The sequence below is a fragment of the Lutra lutra genome, chromosome 18, assembly GCF_902655055.1.
Source record: "Lutra lutra chromosome 18, mLutLut1.2, whole genome shotgun sequence".
NCBI classification, from domain to species: domain Eukaryota; kingdom Metazoa; phylum Chordata; class Mammalia; order Carnivora; family Mustelidae; genus Lutra; species Lutra lutra.
Genome location: NC_062295.1, coordinates 168,527 through 184,002, shown reverse-complemented (window position 1 = coordinate 184,002; position 15,476 = coordinate 168,527). Strand labels below are relative to the sequence as shown.

The following is a 15,476-nucleotide window of genomic DNA, read 5'->3' as shown; positions in this document are numbered from 1 at the left end:
TTGCCTGCCTAGACCCTCAGCTTGAGCTTGGTGGGTGGATCCGCTGGTGCACCTGTCCTCACTGTTGTCTCCTTCTAGCCTAAGATAGGCTCAGTCTGACCATGCCAGGGCCAGGCCTTGACTTCTTGAAAGTGTTTTATCCAGAAATTCCTTAGGGAGGGGTGTATGACGTCTGCTGCTAGGTAATCTATATAATAACATTTCAGATTTCTCAACTTGAGCACTGGCAAACAAACCACAGTATTAATACTTTAATGCGACCTGTGAAGCCGTTACAGAGCAGTACAACTGAGTTAGAGTCCACATTATTGAAAGTATGAAGAATTTGATTCTTTTAACTCGGTAAAAACACAGTTAACTTACTCCCCAAATTGTCTTGGTTTGTGATGTTTTATTTGACAGGTTTCTGAAACTACACATGGTATCAACAAATTGCCAGACTGTCTTTAATATACCAGTTGAGACCGGTTCTGATTATACCTACTTTTTCTGTCTACGATGAACCGTATAATAGTTAGGGTTACTAGGTCAGATCCCGGGCAGGGATCCCTTCCTGACCTTGGGCAAGTTACTGTAACTTGTTCTATTCCTCTGTGAACTGGGCTGGTGGTGACCGCCTCAGAGTTGTGCACATTGAGTGTAGGGACTTTGGAGCCAAACCATAAGGGTCCTTGGACCCTGATGCCATCACTTAGTAGTTTGGAAACTGTACCTCAGTTTCTTCATCTGGAAAGTGGAGACTTTCGCAGTTTCCCCTGTGGCCGTTTTAAGGCACATGTGGACACGCAGCACAGCACAGGGGCTCATGTTCGCTGTGACCAGTCTCCCTGAGAGTGCGTCTCAGGCTCCCGGATTTCTGGCTGGTGTCATCTCCGCTGGGCTGGCTGGGCTGGCGACACCGGGAACAGCCCTGCTCAGTCCTGAGTGTGGAGGAACGGCCTCCAGCAGCAGTGACACTCCGTTGCCTCCTGGTGTCAGCACTGTGCCGAGGCCTCCTCAGCAGTCCGCGTTTCATCACAGCACTCTGAAGCTGGAGAGGTTGGGGGCCTTTCTAGAGAATGGTAGGTTGTGATTAGGGCTTAATTTTTAGACTTGACTATCCTTTTGTTTTTAAGATTTTATTTATTTGACAGAGAGTGAGAGAGCACAAGCAGAGGGAGAAGCAGGCTCCCCGCTGAGCAGGGAGCCCAGTGCAGGGCTCCATCCCAGGACCCTGGGGTCACGACCTGAGCCGAAGGCAGATGCCCAACTGACTGAGCCCCTCAGAGTGTCACCTCTTAAAGAATGTGGCAGTTAAACGATGTCTCTGGTCTGCTGCGTCTGTAGCTAATTGGTTTCTGCTGAAACTGCAGCTCGTTTCTTTAATGGATTGTGACATGTCACCACTTGACCCCTGATGAGTGGGTTCCTGGGTCTGTTGCAGGTGTGAGGTCACTCTGGGCAGTGAACGGAAGGATCTGCACCATAGATTCAGGACCTCTGTGTGGGTGAAGCCGGGGCATTTGAGGATGGTCTGCCACGATCCATCGTCCCTTACGAGCACAGGAGTCGTGCGACCTGTGTCAGCTTGCTGGCACTGGATCCTGGCGAGTTATCCCCCTCCCCTGTCAGCAGAATGATCAACTCTATCTTTCCAGGAGGTGTGCTGCATGCAGACAGATGATCATTCGCTTCCCTGATGGCTTCATTTGAACATAGTGAAATGTTTATCAGGGAAAGTATGTGAACGGCCCCACAACAGGAGAGAGGTCCTGAATCCCAGGAGTGAGTGAATGTGGAGTGAAACCGGGAGTTGGCGTCAGTGGGTGATTATACTTCAGGCTTTCTCCAGTGCCCTCAGGGGCTTCCACAGAACTTCTCTGTGTGAACTGTGTCCACCTGTGCATTTCTGTGAAAAGAGATTCTCAGATTTCTGGAGGAGACCATATTCCTCTTGTCCGTTCCAGTGTCACACTGGTCCTTGTAGAGAGCTTTCTTAACAGCCGACCTGCTGACCTGCTCCCTCTGGCCATCTTTGGGTGGAGGGACATAGATTATTACCACTTGGTCTTTGGTTTTGTTTTGTTTTTTAAGATTTTATATATTTATTTGGGAGAGAGTTTGAGAGAGAGAGATCATGAGCAGGGGGAAGGGGTAGAGAGAGAAGCAGACTCCTCGTTGAGCAGGGAGCCCGAGGCAGGACTCGATTCCAGGATCCCGGGATCACGACCTGAGCTGAAGGCAGACGCTTAACCCGCTGAGCCCCCAAGGCACCCCGGAAGGCAGCTGCGCTTCATCACCACTGGGTCTGCTGGCCTGTCACCTGCTTTCTGTCATCTCCACCCAGAGGTGTTTCTTCCGTACGTTTTGGTGATAGATCACGTGACCCAGGCCTGTCATCGTATGCTACCCTCCCTTGCTGTCATGCTTCACACAGTGCCAGCGTCTGTGAGCAGACTAGTGGCCGTAATTTGGGAGGTGCTGCTTGCTGGTCACTGGTTGTGGCCGGACAGATACCCTGTTTATATGTTTACCCGAAGTTATGCTGGGGCCTGGGGCTGGTCATGGCAGATCTGCTGCCTGACACATGTGAAGCAGCTTATTAGTGTGTCCGTGTTTCCCCCACAAGTCTTTTCAGAGTGAGCAGTTAGATTTCTAGAGTTTCTTTTCCTTTATTTCTTTGGGTAAGTAGTAACCAGTTTTCCTGCTACTTTAGACAGGCAATAACTAACTGTGCTCACAGCTCTCAGTAATATTTGTTCTATTGTTTTGTTTTGAGGTGGAAGGGGGAACTCTACCCTCAGAACATGAGGGGATAATATTTACGTGGCTCACACAGACCAGTGAGTACATCATCCGCACCCCCACAGCTCACCAGAAGAGGGCCTCCGATACTAGTCTCAGTCCAGCCTTTCCTGCCCCTCAGAGAACGCTATTAATTATGGCCTAAAATAGTCCGGGAAATGTTATTGAGGGATGGGGGTCCTTTTACGAAATTGGAGAGATAAATCAGATGAGAAGACCATGCTTCTGAATGATCGGTTTAACAAAGCCCCTTGGTTTAATGTGGTTACGGATGTGCTAGCTGTAGCATAGTTTAAGATCTTCCCACCGAACTTACAGGCTTTAAGAAACCAACCCAGGAGTGTATGTCCTGTTGAACTGATGGGTTCCACGACCTTCCTCGTGACTGATCACAGCTCTCTGATTCTCCTGAGCTAGGCGATGGATCACTTGGAGTCCTTCATTGCTGAGTGTGATCGGAGAACTGAGCTTGCCAAGAAGCGGCTGGCAGAGACACAGGAGGAGATCAGCGCAGAAGTTTCTGCGAAGGTATGCCTGGGACTTTCTCCTGGAACTGTGTGTGCAGCTCGCTGTGTGGTGAAAACCAGCCTGCCAGCGGCCTAACAGCACCGTTACAGTTACCAGCAGCACTGACTGCATCTTTGGCATGGACAGTCCGTGCTGCCTCAGTGCGTCCCAATAAGGAGAGAAGGCGGTCAGCAGGGTTCCGCTCCCTGGAACTGCTTGCTGCCTCTGTCCCTCCTCCACTGTCCACGTTTATCAAAGTTTGCCTTCTTAACACCCCCACATAGAACAGTAAACGGGGGACGTTTAGTTAAGCAATGGTTAGACTGTGGTGCGGCTGTCCTGAAGAATGGAGACGGTAGATCCGTGTGTCATTGGCCTGTGAGCACATTCTGTTTCCTGTCTTTGAGTGCAGCTAATGAATCTCTTCAGTGTCCTCTCCTCTCAGTTTTGTAAAAGCATTGTTTGGGGTTATGTGTAGTTGCTGTTTTATTCATCTGTTTATTTTTAAGACTTTATTCATTTATTTGACAGAGACACAGTGAGAGAGGGAACACAAGCAGCGGGAGTGGAGGGGGGGGAAGCAGGCTTCTGGCCGAGCAGGGAGCCCGATGCGGAGCTCAATCCCAGGACCCCAGGATCATGACCTGAGCCAAAGGCAGATGCTTAACAAGTGAGCCAGCCAGGTGCCCCAGCTGTCTTCCTTCTAAAATTAAATCCCAGATGATTAGGCAATTTTGCTGACAGTACAGATGTATGCATTTACACCAGACATTTTATGGCCCTTACGCAGAAGGTTGAGTGGTGATAGAAGATGTGAGAAGAGACAGCCTAGAAAGTGACCACCGTGATGACCCTGGCCACCGTGTTGGACGTGACAGGCATGGTGCTGCTCTTAGGGACTGCAGCCGGCTGGGTTAGTTTACGGTCAGAGTCCCAGCAGAGCCAGTAGAGTTAGAGTTTGCTTGTGATCCGTGGGGAGCATGGCTGTTCCGTGTGGTTTTGGTAGAACGGAGGAGAAGTACAGCAGGAGAAACACGCCTTGTCTCTTGTGTTACAATCTTTCGGTTTTAGATGTCTGCTCGCCTGACTCTCTGCCTCACCTGCTTGTCTTCTTTCAGGCAGAAAAAGTACATGAGTTGAATGAAGAAATAGGAAAACTTCTTGCTAAAGCTGAGCAACTGGGAGCTGAGGGAAATGTGGATGAATCCCAGAAGATTCTTATGGAAGTGGAGAAAGTCCGTGCGAAGAAAAAAGAAGCCGAGGTTGGTGGGAAAAGGTCTTCAAGAAAGGAGATGTTGTAACCCCTGAATGTTGACCATTTGGGCTAAAATTAAACTTGCATTTTTTGAATGTTGGGAAAAAGTTGGAAGTAGGGTGCTATGTGGACAGGGTTGTAGGATTTAGAGTCCGCGCATACTTGGGTTTGTGCCTTTGCTCTGTCCCCTGTGACCCTTGTGTGATAGCATGCCCATCACTGGCAAGCCCTCCGCATGACACCTGTATGCAGAGCGCAGTCCGCGAGCCGAAGAGTCACTGCGGTGGTGGCAGTTTACTCTCTGGGGGTTTTCCAGGCTGTGGTGGCAGCTCAGCCGGCGTGGTGGCGCCAGGGCTGTAGCGCAGGCTGCCCTGCACACCGGAGCCTGGCTGTTCTTGGTGATGCGGCACCTCTGGAAGAGAGAACCTGTGCAGGCTGAGGGTCACATCCGCGTGGTGTCCGCTGGGGTACCAGGCCAGGACACACTGGCAGGTGGTGGAGAAGCTGAGCCAGAGACTCACTAGTGTTGGTGGCTGCTTTCTCCCTCGGGTACGCCCTGACTCCCAGATCTTCACCGCTGGAACTGGAAATGGCTCCCGTAGCCTTTGGGAATGGCGGTGACGGTCGAGTCGGAGGGAGGCGGGGACATCTGTATTCCTGGACCAAATGCTTGTTGGGCTCCACCTGTGTGCCGGATGGCTTTTAGTTGTTGGTTTTTGTGTTTTTTTTCCTATTTTTTAAAAGGTTTTATTTATTTATTTGAGAGAGCAGAGCAGGAAAGAGCGTGAGTAGCGGTGAGAGAGGCAGAAGAGAGGGAGGAGCAGATACCCTGCTGAGCAGGAAGCCCAGTGCGGGGCTCAGTCCCAGGATCCCTGGGTTCACGACCTGAGCAGAAGGGAGAGGCTCGACGATAGAGCCACCTGGCGCCCTGGCTAGTTTTCAGTTGGGAGCAAGCCAGAGGACGCCCTCCTCGTGGAGAGCGCTGGGGTTGGGAGGGGTACGGAAAGAGGGTACGTGAACAGATGGATAAGAGTCATTCAGATGAAAACTGGTGGTCAGAAGAATAGGGTCTGAGTTTGAGAGTGACTGTTCCCAGGGGTCTCCAGGTGAGTTCGGGTAATCCTGGAAGTGCCCTTAGCCAAGACCCACTGGCTGAGAAGGTCATTAGAGCCGTGGGCTCGGGGAGGCTGGGTAGAGATGAGATGAAGTGTAGGTGCCCCTGGTGCAGGCCTCTCTTTGGCCACCTCTGTAGCCCTGGTTCAGCATGGTGCTTAACCCACAGTCAGAGGTCCGGGACGATGGACTGAAGGCATGGGTGGCGCCCAGGGCCCATGGGGGCTGTCACAATGCCCACCGGGCCGGTGGTAAGTCTGCAGAGCAGAAGGGTCACTCCTCGGGGGCCCTGCCTGCGTTGGGGTGAGCAGCACGATCCGCTGGAGGGTGGGTCTGGCGTCCTGCTGCACGCCCCTGGCAGCGCGACATCCCCTTCAGTGATGTTCGCAGCTGATGTGTCCGTCCTTGAACGTGAGGGGGAAGAGAACTCGTAGTACAGATGCATGTTGGTACGTAAAATGTATTCATGCCCAAAGACAGGTGGGCTCGCGATGGTGACCATTGCAGGTGACACTTGAATCAAATACCTTGAGTGGCATTTGTCACACCATGGAGGTGTGACTTGTTAAAATTCCCAACAGTGTTCCCTGGTTTACAGAGTAGTTCCATTTCTTGGAGATGGGGTTTATATTTAAATTCTGCGTTTTGTACAGGATTTAAATCCCTGAACACTTATTGTAAATAGAAATCACGTATATAAATCTGTATCATGGGATCTAAACCCCTGTCTCCTGAAACAGGAAATCTGCGTTTATGTGTAGAACAGAGTCGGCTCCTTGGGTTTCGGACTGGTCTACCAGGAAGACCAGAGGGTCAGGAGGGGAGCTCTGGCTTCTTGGTCCAGCCCGAGGCCCCACCCTTCATGCTTCCAAGAGCAGAGCAGACACCCGCCATCCCTGGGCTGGCTCCGAGATCTGTATGTGGGTGTAAATGATTGTAGATGACGGGTTCATCACGGGGCTGTCTGCAGACAGCCCAGACAGGAGCAGGATACGGGGTGCCTGCTGTTCATGCCCAGGACTCGGAGCATCCTTACCCTGGCCAGTGTCCTCCATCCCGTCACTGGTCGTGCCCCCAGGAGGCAGCACCACTTCCTTGATCAGACGAGATCGGGCGCGTTCAGGGTGGTATGGCCGTAGACGCACCACTTCCTTAAAACCACTGCGCGAGACAGGCTGGTGTCGGGGGCCTCTGCCACGCTGCTCTGTGGTGGTGTGGCACCTGTGGGTCCCTTTGTGCTCTCAGCCCCAAGGGTGTTCAGTAGTCTCAAGAAATGATACCGAGAGATCCCATGTACCTTTATCCAGTTTCCCCCGGAGATACCATCTTGAAAAGCCATTGCACAGCATAATAGAAAGGATGTTGACAGTCACAAAATATCCATCACCACTAAAGTCCCTTCCTGACCCTTTTGTAGCCACATCCACTTCTCTGACCCCTGGCAGCTACGAATCTCTCCTCCCTCCCTCTCTTCTGGTCATGTTAAGAATGTTATGTAAATGGAGCCATACAGTACTTAACTTGTTGATACTTTTTTTTTATTAATTCAGTACAGTTTTTTTTTTTTTTAAAGATTTTATTTATTTGACAGAGAGATCACAAGCAGGCAGAGAGGCAGGCAGAGAGAGAGGAGGAAGCAGGCTCCCCGCTGAGCAGAGAGCCCGACGCGGGGCTCGATCCCAGGACCCTGAGATCATGACCTGAGCCGAAGGCAGCGGCTTAACCCACTGAGCCACCCAGGCGCCCCTCAGTACAATTTTTTTAAATTCAGTTTATTTTGAAAGAAATTAGAGGGTGGAAGTCAACGTTTCAGAATTACAGAAAGGGACAGAGTATCACGGATACTCATGGGCCCCACTGAATTTATCATTTTCTCTAAAGTTTCCGGTTTTTTTTCTTTTTAATGAAAGCTTTGGCACATCATAATGGAAATTCAGGTTCCCAGTGCTTCCCTCTCCAGTCCCCTCCCGTCCCTCCCCAGAGACAGGCATTCGTGTGCATTCACTTGTCTTTATTCTTTATTACACGTGCGTGCTGCCCATAAACTCTGTGTGTGGGTGTATGTGGGTGTGTGTTGTGGGTGTGTTTTTGTGCTTTGTGCTTTAAAAAAAGTCCCACAGAAATGCTGTGTGTGTGTGTCTCGCCTTCATTGTTCACTCACCCGTTGGTGGGGTGTCTCCTTGACGCCGCATACAACTTCCTTCGGTTTGCTGCTGCGGAGCTCTGTTTTGTGAACCTGCGGCTGCCGTGCGCGGTGTTGTCGGCTCTTGGCAGTTTCTCGTCTTCACGGACAGCGTCCTCGCGCTTGGTCGGCTGGCACACGTGTGAGCACGTTCCAGAACGGACGCCCGGAAGAGTTCCGGAAGGGGCGCACGCCTGTCTGGCTTTCAGAGATCGTCCAGGCGCGGTCCCTGTTAGTGGCGCCGGCATCGCGTCCTGCGGGCGGCGTCTGAGAGTGCCTGGGTTTGAGGCCTTGGCCGGCTTAGCGAGTGACGTGGTACCTTATTTTAGTCTGCTTTTGCCAGGGAATTCTGAATGTGTGAATCAATGGAAGATCCCTTTATTTGTTAATTATTTTTTATTTATTTTTTTAAGAGTTTTTATTTATTTACCTGACAGAGAGATCACAAGCAGGCAGAGAGGCAGCCGAGAGAGAGGAGGAAGCAGGCTCCCCGCTGAGCAGAGAGCCCGATGCCGGGCCTGATCCCAAGACGCCGGGACCATAACCTGAGCCGAAGGCAGAGGCTTTAACCCACTGAGCCACCCAGGCGCCTCTATTTTTTATTTTTTAAATTTTTTAAAACGATTTTATTAGTCAGAGGGCCCACACACAAGCAGGGGGAAGCCCCCTGTTGAGCAAGGAGCCTGATGGGGATTCAAGCACAGGACCCTGGGATCGCGACCTGAGGTGAAAGTAGGCGCTTAACCACTTGAACCACCCAGACATGGGAGATCCCTTTAAATAAGGGTCAGTGAGTGTTAGACCGCATTTCTTTTTTTCAAGATTTTATTTATTTGGGGCGCCTGGGTGGCTCATGTCTGTCAAATAAATAAATAAATAAATAATATTTTATTTATTTATTTGACAGAGAGAGATCACAGTAGGCAGAGCGACAGGCAGAGGGAGATAGGGGGAAGCAGGCTCTCCGTCAAGCGGGGAGCCTAATGCTGGAATCGATCCTAGGATCCTGCCTGGGATCATGATCTGAGCTGAAGGCAGCCACTCAACTGACTGAGCCACCCAGGCGCCCCTAGAATGCATTTCTTTTTAAGATTTTATTTATTCATTTGGGAGGGGACAAGACAAGCACAGGCAGAGGGAGAGGGAAAAGCAGACTCCACACTGAGCCAGCCAGAAGCCTGATGTGGGGCTCGGTCTGAGGACTTGGGAGATCATGACCTGAGCTGAAGACGGATGCTTAAACATTAACGTTTGAACCACCCAGGTGCCCTGGAATGCACTTCTTAAATCTGGGTCTTTTTCAAAAAAAAATTTTTTTTTTAAGATTTTATTTATTTATTTGACAGCACAAGCAGGCCAAGCATCAGGGAGAGGGAGAGGCAGGTTCTCCGCGGAGCAGGAGCCCGATGTGGGGTTTGATCCCAGGACCCTGGGATCATGGCCTGAGCCGAGCGCAGACATTTAACCAACTGAGCCACCCAGGCGCCCCTTAAACCTGGGTCTTAAAGGAATGTTTTGACTTTGGCACCAGCATCAGGAACCATATCTTACTTCATTTCTTCTGTATTACATCTGTTCTGCTGGAGTTGCTGCCACAGAGGTGTGTTTTAGTCTGTTTTGTTGGACATACTCTCTTTTGAAGAGAGTGTGTAATGTATTTGTTGGTCCAAATTTTAGCCTTTAAGGCAGAGTTGGCATACAGCTTTCTGGACCTTGGAATACCTCCATGAGTGGCTGTTGTGTATTTTGCTTGGTTATTTGGTTTGGTTTTTGTGCTTTGTTTTTTGGAAGGCCCCTTTTGAAGAGTCTCCCTTGGTTCTCTGGTCCTCCTAGAGGTCTCCACTGCACGTACCTGAGGCCTGCCTTCCCTGTTGGCCTCTGAGAGCAGACAGCCTCCTGCTTGTCCCAAGCAGTTTGAACGTTCCTTATTGCTTTGAAATCATGATTGTTCATTTCGTAATAAATGATGGAAATCGAGTCAGTTACAAACATCTGAAGCTTGTAAATGATGAGTTTTTGTTTATTTCAAAGTTATCTCTATAGTCCCTTCAAATATTTCCATTTGGGGGTTGAATATTTAGTTGTGGTTCTGTGTACCTCATTTTCATTGCTTTGTTCCCATTCTCCAGGAAGAATACAGAAATTCCATGCCCGCGTCCAGTTTTCAACAGCAGAAGCTGCGTGTCTGTGAGGTCTGTTCTGCCTACCTTGGTCTCCACGACAATGACCGTCGTCTCGCAGACCACTTCGGGGGCAAGTTACACTTGGGGTTCATTCAGATCCGAGAGAAGCTTGATCAGTTGAGGGTATGTTAATATGTTGTTTCTGGAGAAACCCAGGCAGTCTTGTGATGGCTTTGTATTAACTTGTAGAAAACCTTGTGTTTTGACCTTTTTTTCTTCTTTTTTTTTTCTTTTTTCTTTTTTTTTTTAAAGATTTAATTATTTACTAGAGAGTGTGCACAAATTGGGGAGGGGAGTGCAGAAGGACAGGCAGACTCCTAGCTCTGAGCAGGGAGCCCAGCGTGGGGCTCAATCCCAGGACCCTGGGATCATGACGTGACTTTAGACACTTAACTGAGCCTCCCAGGCACCACTATTTTGATCTTTTCTAAGAATATGTCTTGAATTTTATAGTGAAATATTCAGTTTGTCACTTTGTTCACATGAGAACTAAGGTCTTAGAATCCGGAGGGAAGGGACCTTGACTATTTTTTTTTAGTTTGCAGTTGTTTGCAGGAAAAAAACACAGTCTAGTCCTCTGGTACACAGAGCTCTCGCACACCCCTGAAATAACTTTTGGTTGGAGATGGGAAGAACCCGGAGTCTTGTTTCTCTCCTTGGGCAGAGGTGCGTGCATGGAGAGTGGTGAGGCTAGACAGAAGATCACACTGCCTGGCCCTTGCCTTTGAGCCTCCTTGGAAGGACGAGAACGTGGTGGGGCGTTTTGGACGGACTGCTCCACAACTGCCCACCTTTGTCTCTTCCTCAGGCTCCTTAGTTTCCTGGGGTAGACTCTGAAACTTACCTTGGGTGTGGAGCACTCAGAGGGAAGGGTGAGCATTTTTGATACTCTGAATTATTTTTCAGATTGGCAGAGTCCTCCCTGCTGTGTAGGGACCACTAGGATGGGTTACTGGGGGCTGTGCAGGTCTTCCTTCTGGCCACATGAGGTTTGGTGGAAAGATGCATGGCACCTGATGAGGACACTATGACAGTGAAGGTGGAGGCCTTTTGTGTCCTCTGAAGAGCAGGGGACAGCCCTGCACTTGAGAAGGGGTTTCCTGTAGGTGAGAGGTAAACTTGGCCCTGGGAGCGGAGCTGGGGTGGCCGCCACTGGTCTTAGAACAATTTGCTCCTGTGCTCCCACTAGAATTTTCAAAAGTGATTACATTTTATTATAGATTTTTTAAAAGATATGTTTATTTGCGAGAAAGAGCATGTGTGTGAGCAGGGGGAGGGACGGGAGAGAATAAGAGAGAATCCCCAAGTAGACTCTCCGCTGAGCACAGAGCCCAGAGATCATGACCTGAGCTGGAGTCCGATGCTTCATGGACTAAACCACCCAGGAGGCCCTTCCATTTCTCCTTTAAATTGTATTTCCGTTTCCTATCACACCATCATTTTGTTTTGTTATTTTTTATACCTGAAAGCCTTTTATTTTAACATGTATTTTTCTAAAAGAGATGAGACTATATTGAAAAATTTTCCCCTAAAACCTTAAGAACTTAAGTTTTTGTTTTTGTTTTTGTTTTTTAAGATTTTATTTATTTATTTGACAGACAGAGATCACAAGTAGGCAGAGAGGCAGGCAGAAAGAGAGGGAAGCAGACTCCCCACTGAGCAGAGAGCCCGATCCGGGGCTCGATCCCAGGACCCTGAGATCATGACCTGAGCCGAAGGCAGAGAGGCTTTAACCCACTGAGCCACCCAGGCGCCCCTTGTTTTTGTTTTTTTAAAGATTTTTATTTTTCAGTAATCTTTACACGCAACAAGGGCTCCAGCTTAAAACGCCCAGATCAAGAGCCCCGTGCTCTACCAGCTGAGCCAGCCAGGTGCCCGTGAGGAATTTAAGTATTAACTAGATCTAGAAGGCAGCCTTTGTCTTTTTAGAGTGAGTGGTACGAAGTTGATCCAGACAACCCAAACCTATTACAGATTTTGATAATGGCGATTAGACTAACAACAGAAAACTTGTCTAGAAGTGTCCCTCTGAACAGTCAGGAGGGTGAGAGCTCTGGGCCCTGGTCCGAGATGGCTTCGCTTACCTCGGTCCCAGAAGTCCTCACCCCAGGCCACACACCAAGGCAGTAGCAAGGCAAGGCCGCCTTACTTAGGGCTGGAAGGAAGCAGAGGTGTTTGGAAAGGAGCTAATCCCAGACCACAGCCCTGTGCTCAGTCACTTCCCCTTTAGGAAGCCTTTCAGTCGAGGGGCTGAAATGCCCATCCTTGATCTTCATGTGTCCGTCCTGTGTGCCTGCCAGGGGCAGGGCAAGTGAAGCGCGGGCTGGAGAGTCCAGGGGGCCAGACAGGAGGGCTCTTGCACCTCGTGAGTGCTGTGAGGGGGCCAGCTGGCTTCTCCCCTCAGTCCTTGCTGTACCCTTCGTTCAGGGGCCTGGCTCCAGTCCGCACTGAGGTGCGGGGTTATCCTTTGTGCCTCCGTGAGCATGAGAAGATTGGTGGCCCTTTGTCTCCCTGGCCCTGTTTTACTTCCCCTTAGGGCTTCGTCAGCAGGGAGTGGGGGCATGAAGAGGCCTTGGGTTGGTGTTGAGGGTGGGGGTGTGGAGCTAGTGCTCTGAGCTCAGCAGTGTCCATAGTGGAGTTTCCCCGGGCTCCCCCTGTCTGCTGCGTTGTCTTCTCTGCTCTGTCCACCGTTGGGCCTGATGAGCCCCGTTTCGAGCTTGGTGCTGAAAGCCAGGGGCAGGTGCGCCTGGCCGGCTCTGTCTGTGGAGCACGTGACTCTTGATCGTGGGGCTGTACGTTTGAGCCCCGTGGTGGGTGTAGAGAGGACTTCGTAATAAAATACCAAAGAACGCCATTTCACGGTCTGCCTCCCCTGGCCTGCTGTCCCGTGAGGCCGGCTGTAAAGCCGCTAGAGCGCTCAGCACCCCAGGGACGGGCTGCTCCTGGCCAGCAGGGTATGGTTGGTCACGGTGTAACCATAACGTGTGTGGAGGCTCCTTCGGTAAAAAACGAACGTTCTGGACTGGTGTGAAGCAGAAGATCAGTTTCTGTGACTTAGAACTAGAGTGTGCAGTTGGTCACTGAACTTAGGGTGAGTTTCTGTGGTAGCATTATTTTCATGTATTTTCCATTAAGAAGTGTTAGAGGTGATTATGTTCCTCTTAAGAGTTTCCTTTAGATTTCTAAATTACTAATATTGAGATCATGTAAAAGTGCTTTTTTCTCTTTAAAGATTTAATTTATTTATTTGACAGGGAAGAGGGAGAGAGAGAGGGAACACAAGCGGGGGGCGCAGGAGAGGAAGAAACAGGCTTCCCTCTGAGCGGGCAGCGCGGGGCTCCATCCCAGGACCTCGAGACCGTGACCTGAGCTGAAAGCAGACGCTTAACGACTGAGCCCCTTAGCGCCCCATAAATACTCACTGGTAGAGCTTCTTGTCTCATTTTCCAACTTTGTGCTTATGTAGAAAACTGTGGCTGAAAAGCAGGAGAAGAGAAACCAGGATCGCCTGCGGAGGAGAGAGGAGAGAGAGCGGGAGGAGCGCCTGAGCAGGAGGTGAGTCCACAGTGCGCACCTCCGCCCGACCCTAACCCTGCCCCTTCCTTGCGGTCTGGCTTGTAGCCGTCGAGGTCTGCCACGGACCCGTGTGGCCCTTAAAAGCAGAGTGAGCCGACACGCAGCCTGCTCAGAAGAGCGGAGTTTGGGCCGGCCTGGGGGAGCGCCGTGTGGTGTGGACAGTCGTCCGGGGCTGTGCGCGCTGCTGAGGCCACCTGACTCGCAGCTCGGAAGGTGGAGGGCAGCACTGCAGGAGAAGCGGGAGAGGAGCCTGCCGTGCCCTGACCTGCCTCGTGGCTGCGCGGCGCTCACCCAAGCCGGGCCGGAGCTGAGGCTCTCCGTAGCCGGAGCGTGCTCTGTCCGCGCAGCCATACTTGGTGGGCGGACGTCCGTCAGGGAAGGGCCATCGGTCTGAGCAGACTCTGGAGCTGACCGAGGTGTGGGGCCCTGCTGAGAACAAGCGAAGATGGTAGGGGTGGACGCCGCGGGAGTCTGGTGAAGGGGTGCCGGGTTACAGGGAGGGTGAGAAGGATCTGGGTGTGTTTTGGGGGTGGAGCGGAGAAGATCGGCTGATGCAGGCTTGTGAGGCAAGCAAAGGGGAAATAGAGCGGGCCTCAGGGTTTCTGGCCTAGAGTTGCCACCGGGGGGGATGGAGAAGATGGAGCAGTGTAAAGGGCTGTTGAGGGGGTGATGGGGGGTGGAATTTGGCTCTGGTCATACTCAGTTGGAGAAGCTTGGGAGACATCTGGTCAGAGTTCAGGAGAAGGCTGGAGCCAGGACCACACTGTCGGGAGAGATCTCACCATCCTCGAAAGGCCCAGAAGCTGGGCTTTCCTGGAAGAATTACTATGTAATTCAGAAACGACAAATAACTGTTGAATTTTTTGTGTTTCTTTTCATTACTTTAATTACCTAACAGATTTTGATTGTAAAGAGATTCAAACAAAACCAAGAGAGATTCAGACAGTCTAAAAATGTATTAAGCAAAACACCTAAGTCCCTTTTTCCACCAAAGTGACCACTTCCGTGGCGGGGGGGGGGGTGCGTGCGTGTGCGGGTCCCTGTAAGAGCTGACACCGTGCCCCTGCAGTGACGCGCCTTAACTGCCCTTTCCCTCTCCCCTCCCTTCGCCGTCTTGGCCCATCCACCCCCCCCGCCCTCCTCTGGCAACACCAGCCTGTTCCTTCTCTGTATCTGTGAGTTGGGGGTTTTTAGATTCTGCATATCACCAAGATCATAGGCTATTTGTGTCTCTCTCGGACTGATGTTACGCAGCACGATGTCTTCGCGGTGTGTCCATGCTGTCCCGTGTGGCAGGATATCCTGTTTCATGGCTGAGTGATGCTGCCCTGTGTACGTACCTCACATTCGTCTGTGGGTGGACACTGGGTTGTCTCCGTGGCTTGGCCCTTATAAATAATGATGCGATGAACGTGAGGGTGCGGCGGTCTTTTCAAGAACCTGCTTTCATTTTCTTGGGTAAATGCTCAGAAGTGGGGTCACGGGACCATGTGGTAGTTCTAGTTCTGACCTTTGGAGACTCCTGCACACTGTTCTGCACAGCGGCTCTGGTAGGTCCCCTGCCCGCCAGCCGTGCACGAGGGTGCCTTCTGCCCACGTCCTCACGCGCTTGTTATCTCTTCCCGTGTTCGTCGTCCTGTTCTGTGTTGCTGCGTTGGTTATTTCCTGTTGCTTCTCTAACCGATGGGAGGCCGTAATACCCCACTGTGGTTTTGCTTTGCGTTTCCCTTGTGATGAGGGATGTGGAGCATCTTTTCATGATCCTGTCAGCCACCTGTGTGTTCTCTTTGAAAAAAAAAAAAGTTTGGATCCTCTACCTTTTTATTTCTTACTTATTTCTTTAAAAAATTTTTAAAGATTTTATTTATTTATTTGA

At 50.7% G+C, this 15,476-nt stretch overlaps 1 protein-coding gene across 3 annotated transcripts in view; it reads left to right on the top strand.

Moving 5' to 3' along the window:
• LUC7L (LUC7 like) overlaps positions 1–15,476 on the top strand; it is a 35,831-nt gene that overhangs the window by 16,937 nt on the left and 3,418 nt on the right. For all 3 annotated transcript variants that reach the window (XM_047713475.1, XM_047713476.1, XM_047713474.1), the window contains 4 exons: positions 3,202–3,312; positions 4,410–4,553; positions 9,971–10,147; positions 13,491–13,579. In XM_047713475.1, the coding sequence (XP_047569431.1) occupies positions 3,202–3,312; positions 4,410–4,553; positions 9,971–10,147; positions 13,491–13,579 (521 nt within the window). The remainder of the gene's footprint in view (positions 1–3,201; positions 3,313–4,409; positions 4,554–9,970; positions 10,148–13,490; positions 13,580–15,476) is intronic.